At 33.8% G+C, this 26,729-nt stretch overlaps 4 protein-coding genes across 10 annotated transcripts; 3 read left to right on the plus strand and 1 right to left on the minus strand.

The window, feature by feature from the left end:
* The first annotated feature begins 1,942 nt into the window (after window positions 1-1,942).
* Window positions 1,943-6,348, plus strand: LOC142641399 (protein NRT1/ PTR FAMILY 5.6-like). 2 transcript variants are annotated; one of them, XM_075815826.1, is made up of 4 exons: window positions 1,943-2,209; window positions 3,150-3,367; window positions 4,085-4,629; window positions 5,350-6,348. In XM_075815826.1, exons 1-4 carry the CDS (start codon window positions 2,062-2,064, stop codon window positions 6,233-6,235), a joined length of 1,797 nt encoding a protein of 598 aa, XP_075671941.1. In that variant the 5' UTR covers window positions 1,943-2,061; the 3' UTR covers window positions 6,236-6,348. The 2 variants fall into 2 exon arrangements, with proteins under 2 accessions (XP_075671941.1, XP_075671942.1); XM_075815827.1 differs by having other exon boundaries at window positions 1,952-2,209; window positions 4,166-4,629.
* Window positions 6,349-11,534: 5,186 nt separating this feature from the next.
* LOC142640840 (uncharacterized) lies at window positions 11,535-16,947 on the plus strand. 5 transcript variants are annotated; one of them, XR_012845266.1, is made up of 8 exons: window positions 11,535-11,943; window positions 12,173-12,349; window positions 12,482-12,631; window positions 13,768-13,869; window positions 13,955-14,025; window positions 14,144-14,211; window positions 14,682-15,170; window positions 16,339-16,477. XR_012845266.1 is itself a non-coding variant. In XM_075815138.1 (7 exons), exons 1-7 carry the CDS (start codon window positions 11,734-11,736, stop codon window positions 14,732-14,734), a joined length of 831 nt encoding a protein of 276 aa, XP_075671253.1. In that variant the 5' UTR covers window positions 11,535-11,733; the 3' UTR covers window positions 14,735-16,947. The 5 variants fall into 5 exon arrangements, 2 of the variants coding, with proteins under 2 accessions (XP_075671253.1, XP_075671252.1); XR_012845268.1 differs by having other exon boundaries at window positions 14,682-14,792; XR_012845267.1 differs by having other exon boundaries at window positions 14,682-15,004; window positions 16,339-16,475.
* Window positions 16,948-17,844: 897 nt separating this feature from the next.
* Window positions 17,845-18,852, plus strand: LOC142640773 (ylmG homolog protein 1-2, chloroplastic-like). The gene has a single exon (XM_075815028.1). It carries the CDS (start codon window positions 17,918-17,920, stop codon window positions 18,596-18,598), a length of 681 nt encoding a protein of 226 aa, XP_075671143.1. The 5' UTR covers window positions 17,845-17,917; the 3' UTR covers window positions 18,599-18,852.
* Window positions 18,853-19,556: 704 nt separating this feature from the next.
* Window positions 19,557-25,294, minus strand: LOC142640770 (protein DA1-related 2). 2 transcript variants are annotated; one of them, XM_075815024.1, is made up of 12 exons: window positions 25,102-25,294; window positions 24,757-24,896; window positions 23,922-24,009; window positions 23,667-23,784; window positions 22,730-22,850; window positions 22,436-22,519; window positions 21,720-21,839; window positions 21,364-21,576; window positions 21,202-21,264; window positions 21,008-21,123; window positions 20,244-20,302; window positions 19,557-20,160 (listed from the first exon to the last, which is right to left on the minus strand). In XM_075815024.1, exons 1-12 carry the CDS (start codon window positions 25,145-25,147, stop codon window positions 19,838-19,840), a joined length of 1,491 nt encoding a protein of 496 aa, XP_075671139.1. In that variant the 5' UTR covers window positions 25,148-25,294; the 3' UTR covers window positions 19,557-19,837. The 2 variants fall into 2 exon arrangements, with proteins under 2 accessions (XP_075671139.1, XP_075671138.1); XM_075815023.1 differs by having other exon boundaries at window positions 24,757-24,920.
* Window positions 25,295-26,729: the final 1,435 nt, after the last annotated feature.

Below are 26,729 nucleotides of genomic sequence, written 5' to 3' on the forward strand. Positions count from 1 at the left end.
GTAGCATAGTTCCACGCTAGCTATTAATAACTGGCAACATGAATAAAATTCAAACTATACGTGCCAGTTGGAAAATGAAGTTCAGTCAGCATCCATTTCATGCGTTGTTTCCCCCTATTTTACCTGGAGATGTGGAGGGGTGGATGCCATAGAAGAAGGGTATGGATGCTATGGGAAATTTCACGCCAAATTTTGTGACAAGGGTCCGCACAAATATGCACAAATTCTTTGTTAAGGGTTTCCTAAGTTTTGGTGGGAGAGAATGGAGGATGCAGATGATTTGGGAAAAATAATAAAAAAGAAATTAATGAAGAAATAACATTTTAATGAAATAAAGTATTGAATAAATAATTGAATATGGGTATTTTGAAAAGTGGTTAGCTTAAAATACAAAATGTAATTTCTTATTATATAATAAAGAGTAAAATTTGGCTAAACCAATATGAATGCTCCACGGTTGATGGTTTTGACCGCACTATTAAATATGTCGTGTCCATTTCAAATTTTCAACTAATATAATCAACTATCCCAACATCAATATGATACAAATACGACTCACTAACCCATTTCTAAGACCAGGGTGTCATAAATCCTCAAATTTTTTTTTTTTTGAACTTTTAAACCTGATTGTTTAATGATATTCATTAGTCATTCACAGAAGAAAAAAAAAAAAAAAACACTTTATCCTTATAAAATGGCCTTCTGGCCTGAGGCAAATCATCCTCATTTGTGGCTTGTGGATCTTGAATATGTAAATTTTGTTAATGTTTTCTTAATAATTTTTTATTTGGATTAGCTTGAAAAATTCATTATTAAATCATCATGAAAAATATCAAGATGACCATATATTAAAATCTATCTATTATCTATCTATAAATTTTTTAGATATTTTAAACTTTTTTTACTTTACAATTATGTATAAAACTTGTTTATGGATTTGTTAATAAATACTATTTGATGAACTCAAAATTTGGTGTACATATTAAAAACAAAGAGAGCATATAATCTAACAATAAGCTTTTTGAAATATAAAATCAAATTAAAACTTAATAAGTAATATAACATTAATAAAGTTTTATACCATGTGTAACTTGACTTAAATTCCTGACCCATATTATATATTTATTATTTACACAAGGATTAAAAAAATCAATAGGTTATAAAATTAGCTAAAAGGTTTTTTTTTTTAACTGCAATCAATAAAATATTATCTTCTTTTAGACAACATGTAAGGAAAGGGATTTAAACTAAGTTCTCCCTTTAAAGAAACCAGAAAATGTCATTGAGGCATAAGACTCTTGAGAAATAAGATTTGAACTTATTTCTTCCTTTTAAGAAACTTGACAATGTTATTGAGCTATAACACTCTTGACTAAATATTATATTATTTTTTAAATTACACTATTTGAATATAATAAGAGATAGGCATACATATTACAGTATTGTTTTTTAATAATAATAAAAAAATTATATATATATATAACACAGTTCAATATGCTTTCTAAAACCAACAATAAATTATATTTTTCTTCTTCATGTGTAAGCGTACGTATAATTGAAGTCAATTCTACAAAAATTATAACACATAAGTAGTATATTTCAAATAAAATTATAGTGTACTTATTCATAGTGAAAAATGGGTTTTGCCCTTATTTTTTAAAATATTTAATATAATATTTCTGTTTTGAAACTATTAAGTACCGTATTTTTGTTTCAAAATTCAATTTTAAAAAAATCGAATTATAAGTAAAACTCAATATTAGCAATGTCAAATTCTATACATATTTTGTCACTTAATTTTTTCCCTAATTCATACCATTGTTAGTTTTATTGATAGTGGCATCATGTTAAACTAAGACATAAATTATTTTCATCAATGCCTCATTAAACAAAGTAAAGAATCCTCCAACTATATATAAAGGCAGCAAGCACACTTCTCATCAATGACACTCTCTTTCCTGTAGATTCTTCCTCTACAGCTAGTCTGTCGTATCTCTATTAATTTGACTCTTATTAGTTAGCTAGTGTCTGTGTCTCACATATTATCTTTCATTAGCAAAGATGGAGACAGAAATGGAGAAGCAAAGGAGAGATGGACAAGGAGAAAACAACGAAGAGAAATGGGTTCATGATCTATCTGTGGATCATAATGGACGAGTTCCTCTTCGTGCTTCAACTGGTGTATGGAAGGCAGCCTTCTTTATCATCAGTAAGTATATGCATGTGTATTTGATGCATATATACCTAGCTTTATATATATAAAAGTGATGCATATGTACTTAGCTAAAATTACTAATCAGAGTCTCCATGATTCTCCAATTTCAGCTTGGTTCTTTACTTGCAAATATATGATCATCATCAGTTCATAGCTAGGATTTTCCGAATTATGATTTTTTTTTCTTAATTTTTTCAAAGTTTGGGCATAATAAATTTCTGGGTTAAATTGCAATGTCAGACTGGGAGTTAGTAGCTTACCTAACTATCTTGGGACTTGGGAGTTACTATCAGTCAAGGTACTGCAATTATTGAGGCTAGCTACTACGCCATTAGTCTGCACTGTGCAATGAAAAATGGTTCACACACTCCCATGCATCAATACATATGAGATCAATCCCAGAATAATAGTGATTAATTACTGATATATAAAAAATAAAAATAAAAAGTTTTTCTCTTCCTTTTTTTTTAAATAAATAAATAATTAATTATATTGAATTCCGCCTTCCTTATTTGCGGTATGGTCAGAATCTTAGCAAGACATGAAACATATGCGTGGTCAGATGCTCACGGCATCAAGTAATACTGAAAGAATTGTTAACAGAAAATTCACTGAAACAAGTTGCAAAGCAAAAATTACTGATATAATAGAAGTTTAAGAACCAAAAAAGGAAAACAAAGAAATAATTCGTTTTGTTTTCTCTTTCCTATTCCAAAGCAGCCATGGGCTAGCTAGACACAAAGTCAAAGCTATATGTTGTTACTTTATAAGCATGGAGGGTCGTTAGTCGTTACTCTTGACCATATGTGCTCCCAAAGTGTAGGCTTTATATGTTCGTTAAAATTTGTATACTTCTTGCACTTTTTGCTGTTCTACACTTGTTCATGTTATTAATTAATGATGTCAAACATGATGTCTCTTATATTTGGTGTAGCAATTGAGTTCAGTGAGAGATTGACCTACTTTGGTTTAGCAACAAATCTGATCTCATACCTCACCAAATTGATGCATCAAGACCTCAAAACAGCTGCCAAGAATGTAAACTACTGGACAGGAGTAACAACATTGATGCCTCTACTTGGAGGGTTCCTGGCAGATGCCTACACTGGCAGATTCAACATGGTCATGTTTTCGTCCCTCATATATCTAATGGTAAAAATACCACATTCCTTTTTTCTCGAAATCTAAATTACACCATCTAAGTGACTATTCTTATTCTAGTCCTAATAATTTTTTATTTATTTTTGTCCTTCATGTCAAGTTGTCAAGTTGGTCCTTTTGCCCATTACTATCTAAGGAAATTGTTGTTAAGTCCAATAAAAACATGTAGTATCACATATATATTTTTCATTTATTGTTCAAATATGTGAAGAGTAATTACACAGTTTCATAAACAACAATGGGGATTTGGATCTAGGGTAGTGCACTGAGTGCAATTACCCCCCACTCCCTCTTACTCTCATGTAAATTTTTATCATTCTCATTTTTTTACTTTAATTGTTTAACATTTTTTTCAATTTTTTTATTCAATGGTTGAGATTGAAAGTTTTTTTTTTTCAACTGTTAATCTCAATCATCCATTGCTATTGTATCAAATGCAATACTCTAGATATTGCACCTTATCTCAATCCAACAATGGATAAAAAAAAATGAATTTAGTTGAAGTTTAATGACTAAAATGATGACATAAAATAAAATAAAATAAAAACGTTTAGAAACAAAAATGATAATTTATTCAAACTTATAGGATGTAATTTAAATTTTAACCTTATCTTTTTAACTAAAAAAGTAATTTATTTTCACTAGTCATAATCAAGGCACTGGAGCTATTGAAGACGTGTATTTAAAATTTGTAATTGCAAAAACTAGGGTTTGAGCCTCTTGACAATGTCTCAATTCATTCCAAGTCTAAAGCCATGCAATAAAATGATGTGTCTCCGGCCTAGGAAGATTCATGAGGTGGTATTTTTTCTTGCCTTGTATTGTATCTCTGTTGGAACCGGAGGAATCAAGCCATGTCTAGAAAGCTTTGGAGCGGATCAATTCGATGATGATCACTCAGGAGAAAGGAAGAAGAAGATGTCTTACTTTAACTGGTGGAACTTCGCACTTTGTTGTGGGCTAGTGCTTGGTGTAACAATAATTGCTTATGTTGAAGACAATGTGGACTGGGGTGTTGCTATTCTTATTCTCGCTATCGCCATGGCCATAACAATAGTAACCTTCTATTTGGGAAAGCCTTGGTACAGATACAGATTATCAAAAGGGAGCACTTTAACACCCTTGTTGCAGGTCTTGGTTGCAGCTATAAGAAAGAGAAATTTACCAGCTCCATCAAATCCTGCTCTATTGTATGAAGTTCCCATTACATACAAGTCTCAAGGAAGGCTTCTATGTCATACTAGTAGTCTCAGGTAAGATAAGCTTGCGGTACTATTTTATATCACCATGTTAAAACATTATTTTTTGAGGAAAAACTTAATTAGGACACAGGTGTGGTAACTTGGTTCCAAATTAAATTCGACCATGTAGCCTGTAGCCTGAAAGGGTAATTGTACAATGTTATGATATTCTAGAGCTCTTTGGGTAACTTCATTATAGAGTTCCTAAAATTTTATCCATCTATTTTAAAATTAGTATATTAGATTTTACTATCTTCAGTAATTTAAATAAATTCCAAAATGGTGATAGTCAATATGTTTTAAATGTTGATAATGTGGCAAAATTGAATTCATTCATTTTAAAATAAATAAATAAAATTTCATGAATTCTATGATGGAGAAACACAAGAATTTTAAAATTCCAATTATACACATGGAATGGCTTTGCTGCATTGGCGAAAAAATCACATGAATGAATTTAATTAAGAAACATATATATAGCACATATGTATTTGTACATAAGTTTTGTCCTTAGTTCATGTAGCACCTATAATTAAAGGACTTTAATAAGCCTTCCACATAGAAAAGACACATTACTCTGCTTGAAATCAATACAATTAGTAGTTGAAATCTTATTAAATCATAACAAATGTTGTAAGTTCATGTACTACTAAGATATATATGTACACGTGCATGTCTATTGATTCTAAACATTGTTTTTTTATGAGGATTCTAAACAATTTTGTTTGATAGGTTTCTCGACCAGGCAGCGATAATTGAAGAGAAGGACAATATATCAATTGAGCAGAACCCCTGGAGACTAGCAACTGTGACTAAGGTAGAGGAGACAAAGCTTCTTTTGAACATGATCCCCATATGGCTAACATCATTAACATTTGGAATATGCATCGCACAAGGCCCAACATTCTTCGTTAAACAAGCCGCTACATTGAACCTAAAGGTTACTGACAACTTCAAGATCCCACCAGCCTCCATCATTGCTCTTGGAGCTGCTGGAATGTTAGTCTCTGTCACCATCTATGAGAAAATTCTTGTTCCAACGTTAAGGAAAGTTAGAGGCAATGAAAGAGGCATTAATATCCTACAGAGAATTGGTATTGGCATGGCATTATCAGTTTTAGCAATGTCTGTTGCTGCCTTAGTTGAAATGAAGAGGCTAAGAGCTGTTGATAATGAATTAATTCGAAGAGGAAAAACTGGCCCTTTATCTCTGAGTGCTTTCTGGCTAGCTCCACAAACTATAATTCTTGGCATTGGAGACGGGTTTGCATTGGTCGGGTTGCAAGAGTATTTCTATGACCAAGTTCCAGACTCAATGAGAAGCTTAGGAATTGCTTTCTATCTTAGTGTGATTGGTGCTGGGAGCTTCTTAAGTAGCTTTCTGATTACTGTTGTGGATCATGTCACTGAAAAGGATGGGAAAAGTTGGTTTGCAAAGGATGTGAACTCGTGCCGTTTGGATAATTTCTATTGGTTATTGGCAGCAATGAGTGGGTTGAATTTTTGTATTTATGTGGTTTTGGCTATGAAGTATACTTACAAAAATGTGCAGCGAAGGCTGATTGTGACTGATGGTAGTGACTCATATAAGGGTGATGGGGTAGAGTTGTTGGCTTGAAATGTGATGGAAAATTGTGAAAAATGCATCTGAAGTTGCTTGCTTGTTAAAATACTTGTGTTAATATTGAACATAGTTTTTTTTTGCTGCGTATTAAGTTTTCCTTCAGAAAAGTTTCAGTTTCATTGAAGTTTTTTCACGTTAATTTATATTATTCTTTCATTATAAGAAATTAAGAATTGGTTAACGTATGCGGATAAGTTGGTGTGGAAACATTCAAGCTTAGGGGATTATAGGGTTAATCAGGCTTGTTCTTTAATCCAACAAGACCAATTTGAGTATGTCAATGAAGGGCTAAACAACATTGGGACTTCTGAAGGTGTTTGGAAACTAATATGGAGGTGAAACTGCCTATTAGGATTCTTATCTTCATTTGGAAAATTATGCATGACAGTATGCCTGTTTTTGCTACCCTCAACAGAAGAGGAATTCTAACCTCTACTAGATGTTTGCTTTGTGATGCAGATGAGGAGTCTAGCACTCATCTATTAATGAAATGTTCCTTTACTAGATGTGGCATGGTTTGAACCTTGGTATTAGAACTACTGATATGAACTGCTTCTCTTTAAGGCAATGGCTTTTGAGCTACATCACTACAAACTCTGTCACAGGTCAATCCAAGATGGAGTTGTTGCAAGCACTGTTCACTATCCTCTGGACGTTATGGAACCATAGAAATATTGTTCTCCACAAAGGGCAGGTGCCTAATCCACTTGAGGTAGTTCTAACTTCTCAAAATCTTATTTGCAGATACAGAGAGGCTTTCCACCAGAATCAGATCCATAAGGAAAGCAAGAAATCTAAGCCTAGAACACCTGTTCTCAATCAAGATTGGCAAACTCTTATCAAGGTGGCAGCTTTCAAAAACAGGAGGACTAGAAGATGTGGCTATGCATTTGAAGCAAGGATCATGGAGGGTACACTGTTATTCAGAGGAGGAGTTAGCAGTGGAAGACAAACAAAGCACCTTGCAATTCAGGATGCTCTGGTGGAAGCTTTGAACAAGGCAATCGAGCTGGATCTTCATAAAGTAGACATTATCAGCACTGATAAAAACCTGGTAGACATGTGCAACAACCTTAGAAGGCCTACATGGCAAGACCAAGCCTTAATAACAGATCTCCACGACTTTCACCAGTAGGGCATGATCACTCAATTTTTGTTTGTAACTAGAGTAGTGATAGCTCAAGTTTTATATATAGATGCTAATGCAGCCAGCTTCCCAGTGCACTGTATACAACACTCAATGCCTTACATAGACTAACTTTGTTTGTAGTACTTTCTTCTAACTTTTGTTAATGTTTAATGTTTGATCCTTTTATAAAAAAAATTAAAAAAAAAAAACTAGGACAATAAATAAGTCGTGTTTTGTTTAGTATTAAATTTTTAAACTTATAAGCTCAACAATAAATGTAACATGTTAAGCTTGAATTTGAACCAAGCTTACAAAACAATATTTGAGTTTAAGCTGGTCAAAAAGACCAAAAGCTTGAGTTCGGCTTAACTTGATTTGATTCGTAAGTCAAGCTGAGCTCAAGCTCAAACTTAATATCAAGTTTTTGAACTCAAGATCCAACATTCATATTAAGCATATTATCAACCCCTTTAGTTTGAACAAGTAGTCACAACTCTCAATTAATTAAAAGCCTGAGAAGAGATAAGGTTATTTTTCAAGCTCATATCAAACTTATTATGAAACCCATAAACCAACCTAATTAAGCTAGGCTTGTTTTTTATCCAACCCGATTGTTCAAGAGCTTTTTTTTTTTTTTTTATAAAGATTGTTCAAGAGCTTGTTCATGAACAATTGTTTTAACTTTGGCTTGGTTTGTTTATTAAAGAAGTCTAAAATCAAGAATCAAACTTAACTTGTTTATAAACAAACAAATATGAATGAACTTTTTATCGAGCCAAATCTGAGGTATTTATGAACAATTTGGCTCATTTATAATCCTAGTGTTGGGTTAAGATAGCTTGATCCAGTTAATTAATTCAATTACCTAAGTTGATTAATTAAGTCAAATTACATGCAAATCGTGGAGGCACCAGCAAATCACCAATTAATATGCAATTGAAAATAAATTGATACGATAATTTGTTGACAAATGGGAAAAACATCTCACTAGAAAAAAATGCAACTGGGTAAATTTAAGGTCACCACTCTTAAGAATCCACTAATCAATAATCAAACAACTACAACTACGAGGAATCTTACCACTACCCTAGCTTATCCCAAAATACCAACCTATAGTTGAACCTTCGCTTTAATACCCAATTAAACTTGATATTGTAGTAGCCTTATTTCCTTTGTTGTACAAATCTCCAATCTGTGACTAACTCCTTTATATGGATCCTAGTACGTAACTAACTCCACAGCAACCCTTTGTTTGTTGTAGTTGATTTGCAATAACTTCATATAGAAACACCAATAAGATTTTTAATGTTGGTGCTAGAGATTTTGCTTGGTTATAAAACCCAAAGGCAACCCAAAGGCGTACAAGAAATGCAGCAAAAAACTTTCTTTTGTAGAAGGACGCTAGAGCTTCAAAAAGAAAACCTTACGAAACTTTCAAGGGTCGGGGTTTTCTTACTCCACCTTCTTATTTAAATTGGAGTTTAATGAGCCTTTTAAATAGGCTCTCCTATTTCAATTATTTTTACACAAACTTTGAGTTTTCCTAATCTTATAAGGATTATGCATACTCATAAAACAAATAGCCTTTAGGAATCAAAACGTTGTAGGCTATATCAGACACGTAAGCTCGATAGATTAAGATGTACGGAGACAAGCTTTAATAAATCTCAATAGATCGACAAGTATCGAGGAGGTATCGGGACTTGTTGATTCAGTTTTTTTGAGCAGATCTTGAGTAATCTTCATGTCTTCAATGTAACCACTTGTAATGATCATTTTGAACCTACTTAGATTTACCCAAATACAAATAAAATGCGTTTTATCATAAGATATGTCAATTACATAAAAATATGAACCTAACACCTAGAATTAAGAAATAATTTAATTGATCTCATTGTATTAAGAAAAAACAAAAGCAAATAAATGAATATTTTTTTAACGAACTCATGTATAACTTTCCAATTAAATATAATATATAAAAGGGAAATGTTAGCGAGTACCGTATGTGTTAAGGATTAGTTATTATGAGGTCTAACTAATAAAAAAATGGCATAAATTGATAAGAGATGGTAAAAATACAGTTGAAATAATAAGTGGAATACAAAAACCTTTTAATAGCTCTACACCCTATAAAACAATTTCTTAATAACCAGTAACAAGACCCTATAAAAAAAATTTAATAAAACCTTTATTAGAACATTAGCATTTGTGGTGCCAAATTGTCAAATTGCTATTTTTTACAACTAATATAATAAAAATGATGTTGCATCAATGGAGTTATTGCTAAAATTTATGGCACTTGATATTAAACAAATGGTAAAATAAAGTATTAAAATAAATAAAATAATTTTTTAAATTACTAAAAAGTTAAAAAAAAAATATCTCCCTCAACGTGGATGCTATAAAGGAACTTCACCAATGTCTTCACTTCAGTCCCTCCTTACATATTTCCAAAAATATACACCACGTGTCAATCTTAAAGTGGAAAATGCAATAACCGCCTTTTAACACCAACTTTTTTTTTGTAATTTTATATTAATTTATTTTTATAGTCTTTTAATTTTTAAATTTTTTTTTTTTTAAGGAAGATAGAGAAATTTATAGGTTTTAAATGTTAATAACCCCAACGTCAATCTTTGCACAATTGCACATCTGTCAACACGCCAACTTGGACGAATATTCGCATCCAAACTAATCAGATATTCGGCAAACGGGTATTTATTGGCTGGAACTGATTCTATTTTATCACATTGACAACACTCGCGAGAATTGAGATGCTGTAAGCACGAGTTCTAGACATCAGACCAAAAAGTGATTCAATGCATTTGACAGTAAGGGTGGGTTTGGCCAGATTAAAAAGTTAGTATATTTTTATCATTATTTATTAGTTTTATTGTACTTTTTAGTATTATTTATAAGTTTTATTGTACTATTTTAGCTAATTTTTATATTTATTTATAGTATATTTAACAAAAAAAATTTAGTTTCAACAAAATAAGTGGATTCTAACTAAACAGATTTTAAATATGGACTTTTGTACTTTGAAATTTTGTTTAAATTTGTAATAAATCACCTGGCAGGCATCGAATTCTGCTTATCAAAAAGAAATTCGTTAATATCATAATTTAATAATAAAAATTATCCACAAGGAGAACTTTGATATAAAAATGGGCATATAGTGAGCACTTTGTCAAAATTGATCACCTTGCTCTCTACTAATTAGAAAAATAATAAGCTTCCCAAAATTTAACAAATTAGTGATTTCAAAATTCAATTCGTGGATTATGATTTTATATAAAATTATTAGATCAAATTCATTATGATTTTAAGAAAATCATAATGCATTTACTATAATAATTCTATTATGATATTCTTAAAATCTTATCCATATGTCTCTTAAATAAATGGATTAAACTTTATCACATTATCAACATTTAAACAAATGGTAACTATCATTTAATTTCAAAATGTTTATTATGTACATAATTATTATAAAATTGACTTAATGTAAATTTTTTTAATTTACTTTGATGGTCTAAAGAGAAAAATACTTAGGTACTTATAGAGTATAGCGATATGATACTCTTTTCTCTTATATTTATGGTGGACTTTATCATGAATTTAATGAGTAGACCCCATAATAAATGTGAGAAAAGTGAATATTCTGAAAGTACCTAAGAATTAATCGTCTAAACAATGCTAATATATATAATCAATCATTAATGTTATCCTTGCATAATTTTTTTTTTTTTTGAGAAACTATACTGTAAGCCGGGCTGGGCTTTTATCCTTGCATAAATAAATAAATCTTGAAGGTGGATAATTTCAAAATTTTCAGGAAAAAAATCCACCACAACATGTACAAAGAGACTAATTATTTAAATATCTATTTAAATTATTGATTCAATAAGAATATTAAATCATTCATTTTAATATTTAAGATTTGAATAACTTGATGTGATGAAAGGTAGAAAACCATGCTAAATCAGCCTAGAAAGTAGAACTGCCCGTACAGAAGCAAAAATAACCAAGGGGTCGGCAAACCCTGGGGCAAAACGCATTCCCACACAAGCTAAGCCCACTCCAAACGACGTCATTCTAAAAACAACGAAAACGACGTCGGATCCTTTCGCTTTCCCAATTCTCCCTGCCCGTTCAAATTAAGCAGAGAGAGGCTCAGACAGCTAAAAAGAAAGAACTAACTCAAAAAGAAAGTACCGTGCGCACTAAGCAGAAGACCCGAAAAGCACAACACAGAAACAAAGTCAGATAAAGAAGAGAGGAATCAAGTTGAAATTTCTTAAATTCCAAGGGCACACTCTGAGTTTATAGAGAGAGAGAGAGAGAGAGAGAGAGAGAGAAAATGCAAACTGAAGCGAGAGTAGGAGTGGTGGTAGAAGGAGGAGGAGGAGCACAGAGAGGTATGAATTCGAGCCACATCGATGGCGGAGCGAGGAAACTCGCTCACCAATCGCAGATCGGAACTTTGTCGCAGCTTCTCGCCGGAGGCGTCGCCGGCGCTCTCAGTAAAACCTGTACTGCACCGCTCGCTCGCCTTACTATACTCTTCCAGGTTCGCCCCTCGCTTTTCTTCGTTTTCACTGTTCGATTATTTCATAATCAGAAATTTAGGTTCTGAAATTGTATTGGTTAGGAAATGATGTGTAAATAATGAAATTTTGAATTACTTATTTTTGGTTTTAAGAATAAATTTCTGATTATGCTCATTGAAGTGGTTATGGTTTATTTGACTTTTTTCTTTTTCTTTTTCTTTTTTTTGAAATCGAAATTGAATTGTTTAGGTGCAAGGTATGCATTCTGATTTTGCAACGATGGAAAAACCTAGCATATGGCGCGAGGCGTCGCGGATTGTTGGTGAAGAAGGAGTTAGAGCTTTTTGGAAAGGGAATCTGGTTACAATTGCTCACCGTCTGCCTTACTCTTCTGTCAATTTTTATGCATATGAGCACTATAAAAAGGTTGGCAGAAATGTCTTTTTATTATATATGTGTAAATATCATTGTATGAAGTTAATTACTCGAGGAATTTGCTTTTAGATAGTCGTTGTTAGCTTGTACTACATTGATTAGACTGTATTTAATGCCATACAGTTACTAAAGATGATTCCGGGACTGGAAAACCATAGAGATAACATCGGTACAGATCTTTGTGTGCATTTTGTAGCCGGTGGTTCAGCTGGAATAACAGCTGCTTCGGCTACATATCCATTGGATCTTGTAAGGACACGCCTTGCAGCTCAGGTAAAGATCGTTTCGCTCAAAGGCAAAGTTGCGTTTTCTTTTACCAGTGCCAATCTTTTGCATTTGTTAGGTTTTTTAAGCATTGATTGAAACAGTTTTATTGTTTTTTTGTAATTCCTGGTGTAGTTGCTGTTGCAATCGTCGTTGTCTTTTTTTCTTTTCTTTTTTTGACATTTTAAGTTAATGTTTAGGTAGCTTACATTCAGCCAAAAAAAAAAAAGAGTTGCTTACAGTGTGTATCGCTTTTCATTTTTATTATGATTTTTTGAGGTTAAATACATTATGAGTAGGATCAGTACTCATTTTACTTTTCCATATTTCTGAAAATGTTTAGGTAGATGTATACATATTTTCCAATAATAATATGAGTTTTGTTCGGCCATTACACACAATTCATATATTATATAAATCTTCTCTACAATTGCTTTGAAGTTTTCATATTGTAATTTGAAACTATTAATTTAAATGACCCCTTCGCACAAGCCATTAGTTTCCAATTTTCACATCGTATGCCTCCTTGCTAGGTATTGATTAACCTTACTGAGAATGGGCTTCAGCACTTTTGGAGAGGCCATGTGAGATTAGGTTGTGTTATTTACTTAGATAGCAGTGATATGAATCATTTGAAGCTTTATCAATGGACCTTAAGTGACGGTCTTACAGCCCAAGCCTTGATTTGGCATGTATTGGGAGATGTGGGGCCAATATGGGACATTTTCGTCGAGTTTCCATAGGAATCAGTACTCCTAACCCCATCCCCTATATATAAGCTGTTGTTGAAGGCCATATACTTTTTCCCTTATTAGATAGTTTTAAGTTGGAGTTACGTATATAAATTTTGATATTGACGTATGACGTATCTATTCTTGAAATCCAAGTATAATAAAGAAAAAGGAGTCAAGAAATGTTTGCGCAACTTTTTTCCCTTACTAGAAAGTCTTGATTAGCAGTTTTTTAGTCTGATTTTCACTTTTGATATCTGCATATTTATCCTTCAAATCCAAGTATGATCAGAAAAAGGGAGTCAAGAAATGTTTTCCCAATATCTAGTTTCAAAATTTCATTTGTAGTTATGACTTGTTATTTTGCCTGTTCAATTTTCTTCCCTATTTACTCAATCAGTTGGAACTTTGCAGACAAATGTGATATACTACAGAGGTATTTGGCATACTTTACAAACCATTACCAAGGAGGAGGGTGTTTTGGGCCTCTATAAGGGACTTGGAGCAACACTCTTGGTATGCTTGTGATGTTAATTGTAAAAATATCTGCGCTGAGCCCCTTTTTGGTATGTAGTTGATTGCTGTTCTGTTGTTAATGCAGGGCGTCGGGCCAAGTATAGCAATCAGTTTTTCAGTGTATGAAACATTGAGATCTTTCTGGAAGTTGCACAGGTATTCACATCATAAATTGATTCTGTAATTTTATCTTTCTGACATGACATCTTACAATTACTATTGCATGTATCCTGTTATTAGGCCTAATACCTAATATTCATTATCTTTACATCAGGCCCGATGATTCTACTATCCTTGTCAGTCTGAGTTGTGGAAGTCTTTCAGGAATTGCATCATCAACAGGTGAGTTGTCTTAGACCTGATATATCCAAGTTTCTCACAGGTTTTGAGAGAGATCCTAGTGTTTCTTGTTATTTATATGAGGGTGTTTTTTTTTTTTTCATGCAAACTAAGACCAATTTTGTTGTTGGTAATTTGGTATTTTGTCTGGTAAATGGCTTACTATCTGTGTGCTAGTTGCATATTTTCACTGAATAATTGCCCTTTAGATAATATTTTTCTATCCTCTGTTGGTAACAGAAACAAAAGACTTTGCTGTATATAACTGTGTCTTTTGCATTTCTGTGAATGTGCTTTGGTTTTATGATTCTTAATGTACTACTTTCAACTAAACTTTTTTATCAAATGTTAATTGGCAGCATTGTTTCAGTTAATGAGCTTTTGGTTAAACTATTTCATATGTTCAATTAGCGATTGTCAATATTTAATAAAAGAAATTAATACATGCGGCTGTGGCTATGCTTTTGATGCAGAGAAACAGGGTGCGGTGCAGCCTCTGCACCAAGTATTTAACCAGACTGACTGACCCCTAGAGCCTGAGACCAGACTGGAGTTGTTTTTTTATCTGGCATTTGAGAATTTTAGTAAGGAAGTCAACAAAAAACTACCAGTTTTTGTCATTCATCTAACTTTATCTTTTATATAAAGATATTTCTTGGATTAACTTCATTTTTCAACACTTCCTCAATAACCTGTCTCCCCAAGCTTTGCAGTTGGTTCCATTATGGGGTGGCACTACTCTCAGGTGAACCTATTTTTTCCTCAGTTATCAATGTGAGAGCCGTCCTCTTTTGAGGTATGCTTCTCAGTCAGGCTTCCTTTGCCAATTGCTTAATGGGTGTTGGTAGCCTTCAAGCCTCTCCAATACGTGTGAGGATTCCATTCATTTGTTTCTTTCAGAAAATGAAGCAAGCAATGACTTCAGCAGGATTTAAAAACAAAGCGGCTATGCAAATCCGCAAGTAAAATCCAAATTAAAACTCTTATCTATTTTTTTGGAAGCAAAAATCAGTTGCTTCTGATTGAGTAGATCTGTTGCATTTGTCAAAACCATTGCTATAGCAAATAAAGACAATCATTCGTAATTTTAATGCTCTTCAAATTCTCATAGCCTGTCCATAAATTGTGTCAAAAAAATTCAGCTTCATTGGTTTGCCTGGAAGTGTCTGAGGTGAGTTTATGGTTCTGCCTTCACTTACGACCTTATCCATGGTAGCAGTAGGCCTATTCCTGTTTAAGCCATACCGGATCTGGTTATTCTTTAAATACTAGTATCTATCTTCTGCAGATGTTACAAAGTGAAGTGTCATTATCTATGATCTCATCATCAAGTATCTAACCTAAATTTTTTTTATTGGTAAGTTTCACATGCACCCAGTAGGACTCGAACCCACGACCTTACCTTCCAACCAATTATTATGGGAGAAGGAAGTGCCAGTTGAACTATAATTCATTGGCAAGAATCTAACCTAAATTACTGTGCAAATTTGAAAATCATTCAGAGAGTTATATTATTTGTCTTTATGGTGCAACAATAGTTTGGTAGAGCTTCAAAGTTTCTTAAAGAGTGCCATCTTGTTTAGCAGCCCAACCATCAATTACTTTTCTCCAATGACCATAATTTGCTTCTTCCTTATAGGAAGCTGCTCATGAGTTCACATTTTTCCTGATCATACTAATTGTATCTGATAGATTTGTTACCACATTTTCCATTGGCATGGCATGCTGTTTATAGTAATTTGTATATTCCCGCAGTTGAGAATTGATTGTGTACCACCTTTGTATTTGAGTTTCCCCTTTCTTTAGTAATATTCTTTTGTAATATTAAAAAAAAAATTAATTGATTTGGATGCTACATGTACCTGAAACATGATAATTCATATGTGAGGTCTTTTAGATATTTGTTTACTTCATAATATGGCTCTGTGGAATTATAATAGTGGTTTCTCATTTATGAACCTTCATGTTTGATGAGCTTCAATATTTTGTTTGCGTTGAGAAAATGAGATTGTCAACCATGAGACCTAAAGAGGTTTCATGACCTTGATAAGTATAACATACAAATTTCAGTTCAATGAGTACCCGATTACACAAGAGTGTCTATTCATTTTTCTCCACCACAATATGCAGCTACATTTCCAATTGATCTTGTGAGGCGCCGTAAGCAATTGGAAGGGGCAGGTGGCCGAGCTCGTGTCTATACAACAGGCCTTTTTGGTATATTTAGGCAAATAATCCGGAATGAAGGCTTCTGTGGATTGTATAGGGGGATTCTGCCAGAATACTACAAGGTGGTGCCTGGTGTAGGTATTTGTTTTATGACTTACGAGACACTGAAGAAGCTGTTGACTGATACTACCACCAGTTTGTAGTTGGCTCATGTCATTGTTGGTAGTCTGATATGCAACTGAAATGATGGGATGGGCATTGTTATGTAAGCTCATTTCTTTACTTGGGTCTTCTCACGGTGGTTGAATTGTAAATGCTGTTTTGAGAATTAATTTTTGCATGTATAGATACAGAACAGTTAATTCTATACCTAAGTGTACTGACAACATGGTTTGTCTTCAGAATTGTCGTAGATATCATTCATTATTCATCTCTTACAAATAGTGAGCTACAATACAGTACTTCTTTTAATTCATGATTCCTTTGTAAACCTGAAATTGTAGTGTGATCTAATGTCAGAACAAATTGGGTTCAATAAGCTATATTCCATTGTTGGTGGTCTTCTTTTCAGAGCTGCAAATATTGTTTCTGCACTGCAAGGTCCATGGGCATCAGTTGCAGAGTCTTTTGACTCTCGAGTTATTTTTTATATGTCCTTTGTTTTTGTCTATATACCTGAATAATTTTTTATCTTTCTAATTGGCTAGTATTATTTGAGTTAAACCTCGTAAGTGAATACAAGGAAAATATGTTCTTCCTTAGGAAATGTCGCAGCATTCTCTTGTTAGATTATTACATAGGTGATTTAGTATAGCTGATACAAAAGATGGGACTCCAAGTAGTTCTCACTTCATGGTGGAGAGGTGACTCCCAAAAGGAAAAAAGTTTTTTTTTTTTTTTTTGTATCAATTATATCATGTTATCTACGTAACAATCCAATAAGTAAATATACTATGTGATAAATTGGTAGGATCAATTTTGACAGTACTATAAATTGAATCACCCATGGATTGTTACGTACTTACATGGGGCTTGTTACAAGAGCTATTGAGAGTCTCATCACTATGAAGTTCGAACTACAACAGGCCTAAATTCTCAAAGCCACAAGTTACTTGGTTGCCTGCCTGATCCTATCCTCATCTTTTCCTCTACATTATGTTTAGGAGTTTATAAAAGAATAGAATGAATCAATTAAATGAACAGGCTGTAAAGAAATGGTATGGAAATTATGTATGGGATAAACTACACAAGGATCCATGTCTCTTCGGTTGAAAGAAGATGACTCCAATTCAAGCGAGACAAACGTACCACTCGAGCCCAAAGTATACTGGAGTATTCTAATTGGGCTTTTTATATCTTCTTTTCTTTCCTTCGTTTTTTTAATTTTTGGCCCAGAAGATTGAGGCCTCGTTTGATTCACATACGCCGATTAGAACTAATTTATTACTACTAGTTAAGACTAGACAGTTCAGCCAGAGGAATCGGGAGATAATCATTCATACAAAAAATCTATACTTCTCTGAGAAACCAAAGAGGAAAAATGGCTCCTCTATCTCTAATCACCTCCCAATCCAACCGCCTCCTCCTCCGAACCGCTCTCCTCCTCCCACCACCAAACCTCACACCCAATATTCATACTCACTCCTCTCCCCTCTACCTTTCCCTAAACCAAAACCCCAAACCCTTCTCTCTTCGCCTCACCACCAAACGCAACCCAACCACCCTTGCTGTTCTCGCTTCTACTACTTCTTCTCCTTCTTCTACTATCCCAACCCCACAAATCTCTCACTCATCACCACTCACCAAAACTCTCACCACCATAGCATCCATAGCCTTACTTGTCCTCCCCAAAATCATTATGGGCCCACAAACTCACTTGGGCCTAGTAAGCTCAGTTGGGCCACTGTTCTTTGCGGCTCTAAAGGACAGGCCTTCTGGGTACCTGAACACGCCGCTCACGGTGGTGGCTGCTGGTTTGGCTAAGTGGCTCGATATCTATAGTGGGGTTTTGATGGTGAGGGTTTTACTGAGTTGGTTTCCCAACATTCCTTGGGACAGACAGCCTTTGTCGGCAATTCGAGACCTATGTGATCCTTATCTCAATCTGTTTCGGAACATTATTCCGCCAATCTTTGATACTTTGGATGTTAGTCCACTTTTGGCTTTTGCTGTATTGGGCACACTTGGCTCCATTCTCAATAGTAGCAGAGGAATGTATTGATAATTGCTTGGGTATGGAATCAATTCGGTGATTTCTTTTCTTTTCTTTTCTTTTCTTTTCTTGTTTTGGGTTTTGCATTTTGTTATGTCTCAAATGTCATGTAAGTCATATATAAATAGATGAATTTCGTTACTTAAAAAAAAAAAAAATAGATGAATTTTGAGAGGTTTAGAACTTGTGGTTTGATTATGTATGTGTATCATTATGTTTTTTGTTTTCTAATCTTGATAGCTAACATTGGCCTTAGTTTCTGATGTTTATGTGTGTTGGAAATATTAGCAATATGTAGGGCATTTTTAGAATTCTGTGGAGCTATTGCCTATTGGTAACAATCTTTTAGATATTGACTTTAATTTGTACCTAGAAGTTCTATGTTACTTAGAAAGATCGTTCTCTTAGCAGAGAGGGGAACGGGAGGTTAACAGAGGGTAAGCAAGTCATAAAAGTTTAGGATCAGTTCATAAAGTTTTATTTTGAACTTGAGCCAAGTTCGAGCTTACCACCAAGTTGTACATGATTAGTACATTAATCCTAAGGTGATTTTCGGATGGCGTGGTCTGAGGACCACCATTATCTTTAGGAAAACTGCAGTTAATTTGAGCACTTACCAAAGCAAGTAAGCAACCTTAGAAATCATATAGCCTACAGATGGCTCAGCGTCTCTATTTGCTTATTTACACGTGTAACTGAGGTTGTGACTCTCCATTTGCTAATTCAAAAGTTGTGAATGGCATTTAGGAACCTGTCTTTTTTTCTCCCAAAATATTTCCATTAACAAAGCAGACTTAGTACCAAAATTTTATTTTTATTGTTGGTTATGAATCTCCAATAGACTAGTTTGGGATTGACTATATATATCACCATTTTATTCTATCCATTTTTCCTATACTATTCCGAACCAAGGAAATGTTGAAGCAATAACCTGCAGACCCGTGAGTCCACGACATGGAAGTTTTCCAAAAAAGAGTGTATCAAGCAATGTTACTCAATCTTGCAGGCAATTGTGATGCACATTGTCTATAGAGTATTGAAATACAAGATTTACTCATTTACTTTTACAAGTAAAAAAGGCATATTATTAGACGAAGTCTTATTTTGGACGTATGTCCCCCCAATGAAAATTGAAGGGGGGGTGTTTTCCGAGCTTCTGTTATCAGCTCAACTCTTTTGAGGAGCAATCAGTGTCTTTAACGGGCATAGGGAAGGAGGAGATACAACCATTGAGAACATTTATTTTCATTACAATGGGAAATTTCCGGTTAGACGAATGTGGTCCAGAGTACTACGTAAACCATAGTTATTAACAGCAACCTGAGCAGCCCTATATCCTCCTCCATATGCTAGGGAAGCATCGTGGGCAATTTGGTGCAAGAAGAATTCACCCAGTTTATTCTCAACATCAGACTTTACACCTTTTTTTGATGATGATGACGATGATGATGATGAAGCTGCTGATGTAGATGGCCTGCTTTTATCAACTGGCATCACTTCTGTCTCAAGCCACATGTGTGAAAGCACCTGACAGATACCTTCCTCTACCTCAGGGTTAAGATTGTGGTAGCCTGCATAAATCAAAGGTGAATGAAGATCCAATTCTGTATATCCAGAAGATGATCCAATGAGGGGATTCAGAGGGGCATACTACCTTTAAGGCGTAACCAGCCATGCATCAACTCATGAGCAAGAATAGCACCTGTGAGTAATCTGTATTCAACAAGGATATCAAACATTAAGATTTGAATGTGTATGTGAAGAAATGGATATTGTTAGTGTTAATGTGTTTGTGAGCCTGATTTACATTGTTGGTTCACTTCTTGACAACCCTAGACTAGATGGTTGCTAACATTATTGCCAGTGAGGTCCTCGATTCAAATCTTGATTAATAATACTTATTCTGTTACATGTAAGGCTCTCCGTTGTTTTAGTTTTGTTGGGTCACATGAGGGTGGTGTTTAAGGTTTTATGATAGATGGTGTCAATTTAAGAAGTACATGAAAACTTTAATAGAGAAAAGATTTGAAACAGAGCCGCTTTGTCTCTGTCAACACATGGGCCTTGCAACTCTATGCTCTATGTAGTTAATTTCTTACATTTAACATTGATTATCCTCATATCACCATGTATATGAGATGCCACATTATTGTTCAATGGGACTTTATACACTGAATAGATGACAGGAGCTTTATGTTCAGAAAGTATAATATGGAGGCACTCACCCAAGATCGGTGCTACTCCACTCTAATGTCATGCCATAAGTAAATTATAATTGGAGACTGGATAAAAATTTAGAAAGAAAAACACAAAATGCAAGAAGAATTTAGAGAAATTTACCAACCCCCCACCAAAAAAAAAAAAAAAAAAAAAAAAAAAAAGAAAGAAGAAGAGGAGGAAATTGCCATTGACAATCACCTTGGAAGACCATATAGAACAAGAATGGCAGTAACTTCACATCTTCGAATCAGCTTTTGGGGTTGGGTTCTCATTCCTACCAGTCGGTGACCGCCAATTCTCGGCCTTTTTCTAATCTGAATAACATGTCAATACCCTCGTTAACTATTTTCAAATTTAAGAGTAAAACCACGTACAAATTTCTGATTACATACACTGGTGACAGTCTGCTCTTCAGAAAGGCATAAACCCCTTGTCTCAGGCATGTGATGAAGGCCCTGAAAAGAACCACTTCAGAATCAAAGAAATTCCATGAAATATATATATACACATAGACACACACATACACAAACATAGACCAAGAGTTCATTTATTACATTCTTCTCTCCAACAATGGCTTCATTAAGTGCTTGTCTTTCAACCAGAAGCATGGGAATTTGCTGATCTAGTCTCATGTTCATTCCTTCGTAAAAATCTCTTATGGAATGGTAAAGGGGTTGACAATCACCGGTATCCATGATAGCAGATTCCATGCACTCTAAGCATAAACTCCGTCCATCTTCCAAAGAATAGAATCTTGCATTCCAGGACTTCAAGAGGGCGGAAAAGAAAGGGAACAAAGAGCAGTTACATGCAGATCAGAAATTTAATACTCATTCTGTTTCGTCTTATAAAAACAAATGGAAATAATGTAATAATATAGAAAACTCTACTCCACTGCTTATATCATTACCTCTAAACGTTCACAACTACAGCACCGAGCTGTGTTATCATGCTCATGTGATGGACAATATTTTTGAGTCCAAAATGGATGGCACCTATACTCGATCAAACCAGCAGCATTTGTTGGGATCTGGAAATTTTTTATATAGCAAAAGTAAGAATGTAAATAACTTAAATGAAACAAGATTTAATATGTATCAATTAAATAGAATATGATTATTTTTTTTCAATCTGGCCTACAAGCTTATAAAAGAGATTGACTAGCATTCCTGTTTTCTCCAATATTACTCACAGGAATTGATATATTTGTGATGTATATGACACAGATTTTCATACGTTGCAGAGTCATTATGAAAAATTATTCATTTGCAAGATATAAAATTTCAAACATCTCAAGGGTTCTTTCTTTAAACTAAGTCCATTTTGTGTTGCAGTACTCAAATGAGATGTTGAATTTGAATGTGAAAATTTTATTTCAAATTTAGTCCGGATCCCTGAGAACAATTACAAATCCCTGTCAGCATGCCCCAGTCAGGTAGAGGCAACCCAATTCTAAAATTACACATACTAGTATGATGCCAAAAAAAAAATCTTTTTTTTTTTGACAAGATAGTATGATGCAAATTTATTAAAGAGTACTTTTACTTATTTGAAAACTAACATTATGGTTTAAAAATAACAACAACAAAAAATGGAGATCAATCCGTCATGGTTTACTTCTCTTACAAATTGGTGGCAAACTTCACATTTGGGATGGTTCAGCTCTTTGAAACAAGACTTGTGATAAGGGTCCCTTCCTGACAAAGAAAACTTGGATCAACGGAAAAAACCGTAAGAGCTAGATGAAGGAGAAGTGTCATCATCATTACTTGTATGGTTATTTCACATCCTTCTAAAAACTTAAAAATCAATTGATACAGTACAAGTCAAATATGGAAAGAAAATACTAATTAACAACAAGAAAAGGTCGGGAGAAGGAAAGAGCATATTGAACGTAGGAAGGCAAGGAGAACTGATTACCTCATGCTCAGTAATTGGGTAACCACAAGCACGACAGCAAAAGCAGTCTGGATGGAAAAATGTTCCCATGCATCCCAGATAATTGCCATAGCCTATGTCACGTTTGCAACCACCACATATCCTGCAAGTTATCCACAAAAGCACACTTGACCAATCAGATTCAAGATTGTTAAGTTATGACTTTCAGAGTAGCAATTGGATTTTGTATATTGCTATTTAAACCATTACATGAAATCAGACAAGTCCAGTAGCAATCTTTTGGAGATAAACGTCAATCTGGGGTTCAAGCAAACCATGTACAGCCTAGACTATAATTATCAAAACTCTCAATAAAGAACTAAATCTTGTAAGCAACAATAGTAAGTTATCTTCTGAAATTAGTCCAAGGAAAACAAGAAAAATAATAGTCAAATGAATTTAAACATCTGATAGATTGCTTATGAAACCACAGGTAAAATGGTGTGGTCTTACAGGATTATATATATATATATATATATATATATATGCTAATTCTCATTACTGACATCCATGCGAAAAGGAAAGAAAAAAAAAATCTAAACAGAGCAATATACTCATAAACTACAATAATTTGGAAGTTTACACTACTATATAAAGAAAAAAGCATTCATCAGGATCAATTGGAAGAACACTACCAAGTTATTGCTTACTAGTGACACATGTCAGTCAATCAGTTATGTATTTATACTTCTTATAAAAAGGGAAGAATCAGAGAACTTTTCAGGCCAGAAGACATTAATTTCTAAAAGTTGGCAAAAAAGTGGCCCATCTTGGCAAACAGCAGCCACTCACAAACTTCAACTATGAATAAGAAATCTTGGTTATTTTTGTAAACATGAATAAGATATCTAACCAGAAACCCCTGATGTTTGACATGCACACACTGCACATAGTTACAACTACGACTAAGAAATCTAACCTGCCAGATCTACTGGGATAATATGGTGTAGGGGCAAAGGGGGGATATGGATTTGGATTTAGGGCATCCCGAATTGCACTAGAAATCTCATCGTCATCATCTGTCCGCCATCTATATCCTGGGGAAAAAGAGAGCAAAGAATTAAAAACTTGACATTAAATCATGACTTTTTGTGTGTGTCCGTGCAAGTGCATGAGAGAGAGCATAAGTGTAATAGGGGAGCAACATTTGTGATCTTAAATATTAATAACAGACCATTTGATCTCTTGGAATCTTCTGCCAGGGAGAGTGCAATTGCACGTTCCAAGTCCTCTTTATCCTTTTGAGACCTAGCGCGATCATCCTGATCACATTAGAAGAATTAGTTTTAAAATATTTTAAAGAAAAAATTCCTTACTAACAAAAGCAGTGAAAATGTAAAATTTTAGTCATTATGATATGAATGAAATCAAGTCCTTTATTTGCTAAATGAACATCATCACTGAAAGAAATGTTTTTTTTTTTTTTTATAGGTATCACTGAAGGAAATGTTAGATATGAACCTATTGCGGTATTCGTGAGGGATTCTTTCACAAAGCAGAAACAATCATATCATACAGGGTTTAGTGAAAAAAGAAATGGCAGAGTCTATCAGACATTTTTTTCATTCCAAGTACCAGCTTGATTCTGGTTATACGTAAACATAACTCCACAATATGTGGACCAAAATTTTTAAACATAACTACGCTACTTTAACAAAAGTTCATCCACAAAACCATGGTCCTCTAATCCAATTATGGATCACCACACCATCCCCAATAGTAAAAATGAGAAAAAGTGCAACCATTTATTTTAGACAATTTGAAAAAGTGTAAAGCATTTTGAAGACTCGTATACTAACAATTATCAGTACTATAAAGATAATTTTCTCTTTACACATGCACCCAATAGTTTATGAGAGAAGGACGAGTCATTTGAGCTAAAACTCATTGCCAACCATACATACATTCAAGCGAATATCTAAGATTGACTAACATAACAATAGAGAAAAAAAAAAACAACAATGATAATGGAAATTAGCAAGACAAGGAAAGCATAATGTATTGTTTACCAAGGATCTAAACGGTGCACGCCAAGCCATGTTTTCCTCACCAACGAGCTGAGGATGATGGCTACTACCACTACCAGCACCACGATTGGACCCACTATTGAAAAGCTTACACAGCCATCTCATAAAGCGAGACTTTCTCTCTGCATACGAAGAACCAACGTCCCCTGCTTACACAAATTAATTTCAACCAAAACAAAAAACAAAAACCAACCACCACCACCTCCAACCATTAACAAATAAATCAATCAATCATAAAATATCTCTATTGAACAAAATTAAACAATTAAACAAGTCTCAGAGGCATTTCATCGAACACGTACAAGGCAAGCGTAGAGTGGAGCGTACCGTAAATACAAGGCTGAGATAAGTGGTTGATACCAGAAGGAGCCATGAGGATCGAACTCTATGTATAGAGTTTCTCGGGAAGGTGAAAGGAGAGGGAAATGGAAAGGACGAAGAAGAGGAAGAGAGAGAGAGAGAGAGAAAGTGACAGCTTGGAGAGAAAGGAAAAGAGGGGGGAGAGAATGTAATAGACATCGTTAATAGTGGATGGAAGATTGAAAAAGGAAAGGAGGGAATCTCTGAGAGAGAAAGGAAAGAGTTTTACAGGGGAAGAGAGATTCTTGGCTTGGAAAGGAATTGAAGGGAAAAACTAAAAAAGTAAGAGAGTAGAGAGAGATAGCTGAAAGTTTAGGAACTAGGGAATCTGCTGAGGCGGAGAAACAATAAAGTAACGGTGGAGGGCTTCGCAGAATCCAACTCTCTTTTCCGGGATTTTGAAAAAAGGAAATTCTCAAATTCTCAAATTCTTGAGAAAAAGTTTTATGCTGTGTGCAGTAGCGTACACACGCATGGGGTTTAAGCTTGAAGGTTTTTTCTCTTTTCTACGGTTGTTTCTCTTTTTTTTTTGGGAATATGATCGAGTTTTGCCGGGAAAAAGAAGGGACAAGAATTTTTTAAATTTTATTACACACACTTTATTGTAGGAAAATTGGAAATCATGTTTTCAGTTATAAATTATTATCACCAAAATAATGAAGGATAAGGAATAAGGATAACGAGTGGCAAGTGTTAATAAGGGAAAAAGTTTTTCTTTTTTTAGCTTATAAAAAAATGGAGGAAAAAAAAAATTAAAATGATATATTTTAGAAATTTTTTATAGTAAAAAAAATTAAATAAATATTTTTAGTCATTTCAAAACTTTTTTAAAACGATTTGTTAATAAGAGATGGGTGTCGTTAAGATAATTTGTTAATGAATTATTTAAAAAAAATTGACATCATTTTTATTGAAAATATAAAAACCTTTCAAACAAATTAATTATTATTTTTTCATAAAAATATCTCTTAAAAGGCTTTATGACATCTATTAATATTTTTATGAAAAATTGTGTTTTTAGTTGACGTGGCGTTTTGTAAATAACTGTCACCACTCCAACAAGTTTAATACATATGTTTCCGTTGAACTATTGAGGGACATAGCTACATAAATGCAAAATTTGCTTAATAGTATTTTTTTTTTAAGGGAAATTTTTAAGAGAATATCATGTGACTAAAGTTATTTAGTTATGTAAACTCTTTTTGAAACTCAAGTTTGACAAACTCGAGTTCCAACCCAAAATCGAGTTTATATAAACTCAAGTTTCAATTAACTATACAACATTAAACTGCCATGCAACCTAAACTAATTGAAACTCAATTTTATATAAACTTGATTTTAGGTTGGAACTTGAGTTCCAAAAAGAGTCTACATAACTAAATAATTTCAATCATATATATGATATTCTCCTAAAATTTTCCTTCAAAAGTACTATTGAGCAAATTTTGCCCTACATAAGTGCCATAGCCATGGCCTTTATTTTATAGTCAACCCCTTTACTATCTCGGCCATGGTTTCAAATGGCCATTGCCCTTCTCTAGAAGGGATAAAATATAGAAAATGGAAATACTCTAAAAATGATAATGAAATCACTC

This window comes from Castanea sativa, chromosome 6 (assembly GCF_040712315.1).
Source record: "Castanea sativa cultivar Marrone di Chiusa Pesio chromosome 6, ASM4071231v1".
Classification (NCBI taxonomy): Eukaryota; Viridiplantae; Streptophyta; class Magnoliopsida; order Fagales; family Fagaceae; genus Castanea; species Castanea sativa.

Bases quoted from the DNA above. Each gene is read 5' to 3' on its own strand.
- LOC142641399 (XM_075815826.1), top strand. From the start codon at position 2,062: ATGGAGACAGAAATGGAGAAGCAAAGGAGAGATGGACAAGGAGAAAAC. The intron at 2,210-3,149 runs GTAAGTATATGC...TATTTGGTGTAG, and splicing joins GGCAGCCTTCTTTATCATCA to CAATTGAGTTCAGTGAGAGA. The intron at 3,368-4,084 runs GTAAAAATACCA...TGCAAAAACTAG, and splicing joins CGTCCCTCATATATCTAATG to GGTTTGAGCCTCTTGACAAT.
- LOC142640840 (XM_075815137.1), top strand. From the start codon at position 11,734: ATGCAAACTGAAGCGAGAGTAGGAGTGGTGGTAGAAGGAGGAGGAGGA. The intron at 12,632-13,767 runs GTAAAGATCGTT...GGAACTTTGCAG, and splicing joins GGACACGCCTTGCAGCTCAG to ACAAATGTGATATACTACAG. The intron at 14,212-16,338 runs GTGAGTTGTCTT...CACAATATGCAG, and splicing joins AGGAATTGCATCATCAACAG to CTACATTTCCAATTGATCTT.
- LOC142640773 (XM_075815028.1), top strand. From the start codon at position 17,918: ATGGCTCCTCTATCTCTAATCACCTCCCAATCCAACCGCCTCCTCCTC.
- LOC142640770 (XM_075815023.1), bottom strand. From the start codon at position 25,147: ATGGCTCCTTCTGGTATCAACCACTTATCTCAGCCTTGTATTTACG. The intron at 24,010-24,756 runs GTAAACAATACA...TAATGTGATCAG, and splicing joins GTGCACCGTTTAGATCCTTG to GATGATCGCGCTAGGTCTCA. The intron at 20,303-21,007 runs GTGATTGTCAAT...TGTTGAATACAG, and splicing joins GTTCTATATGGTCTTCCAAG to ATTACTCACAGGTGCTATTC.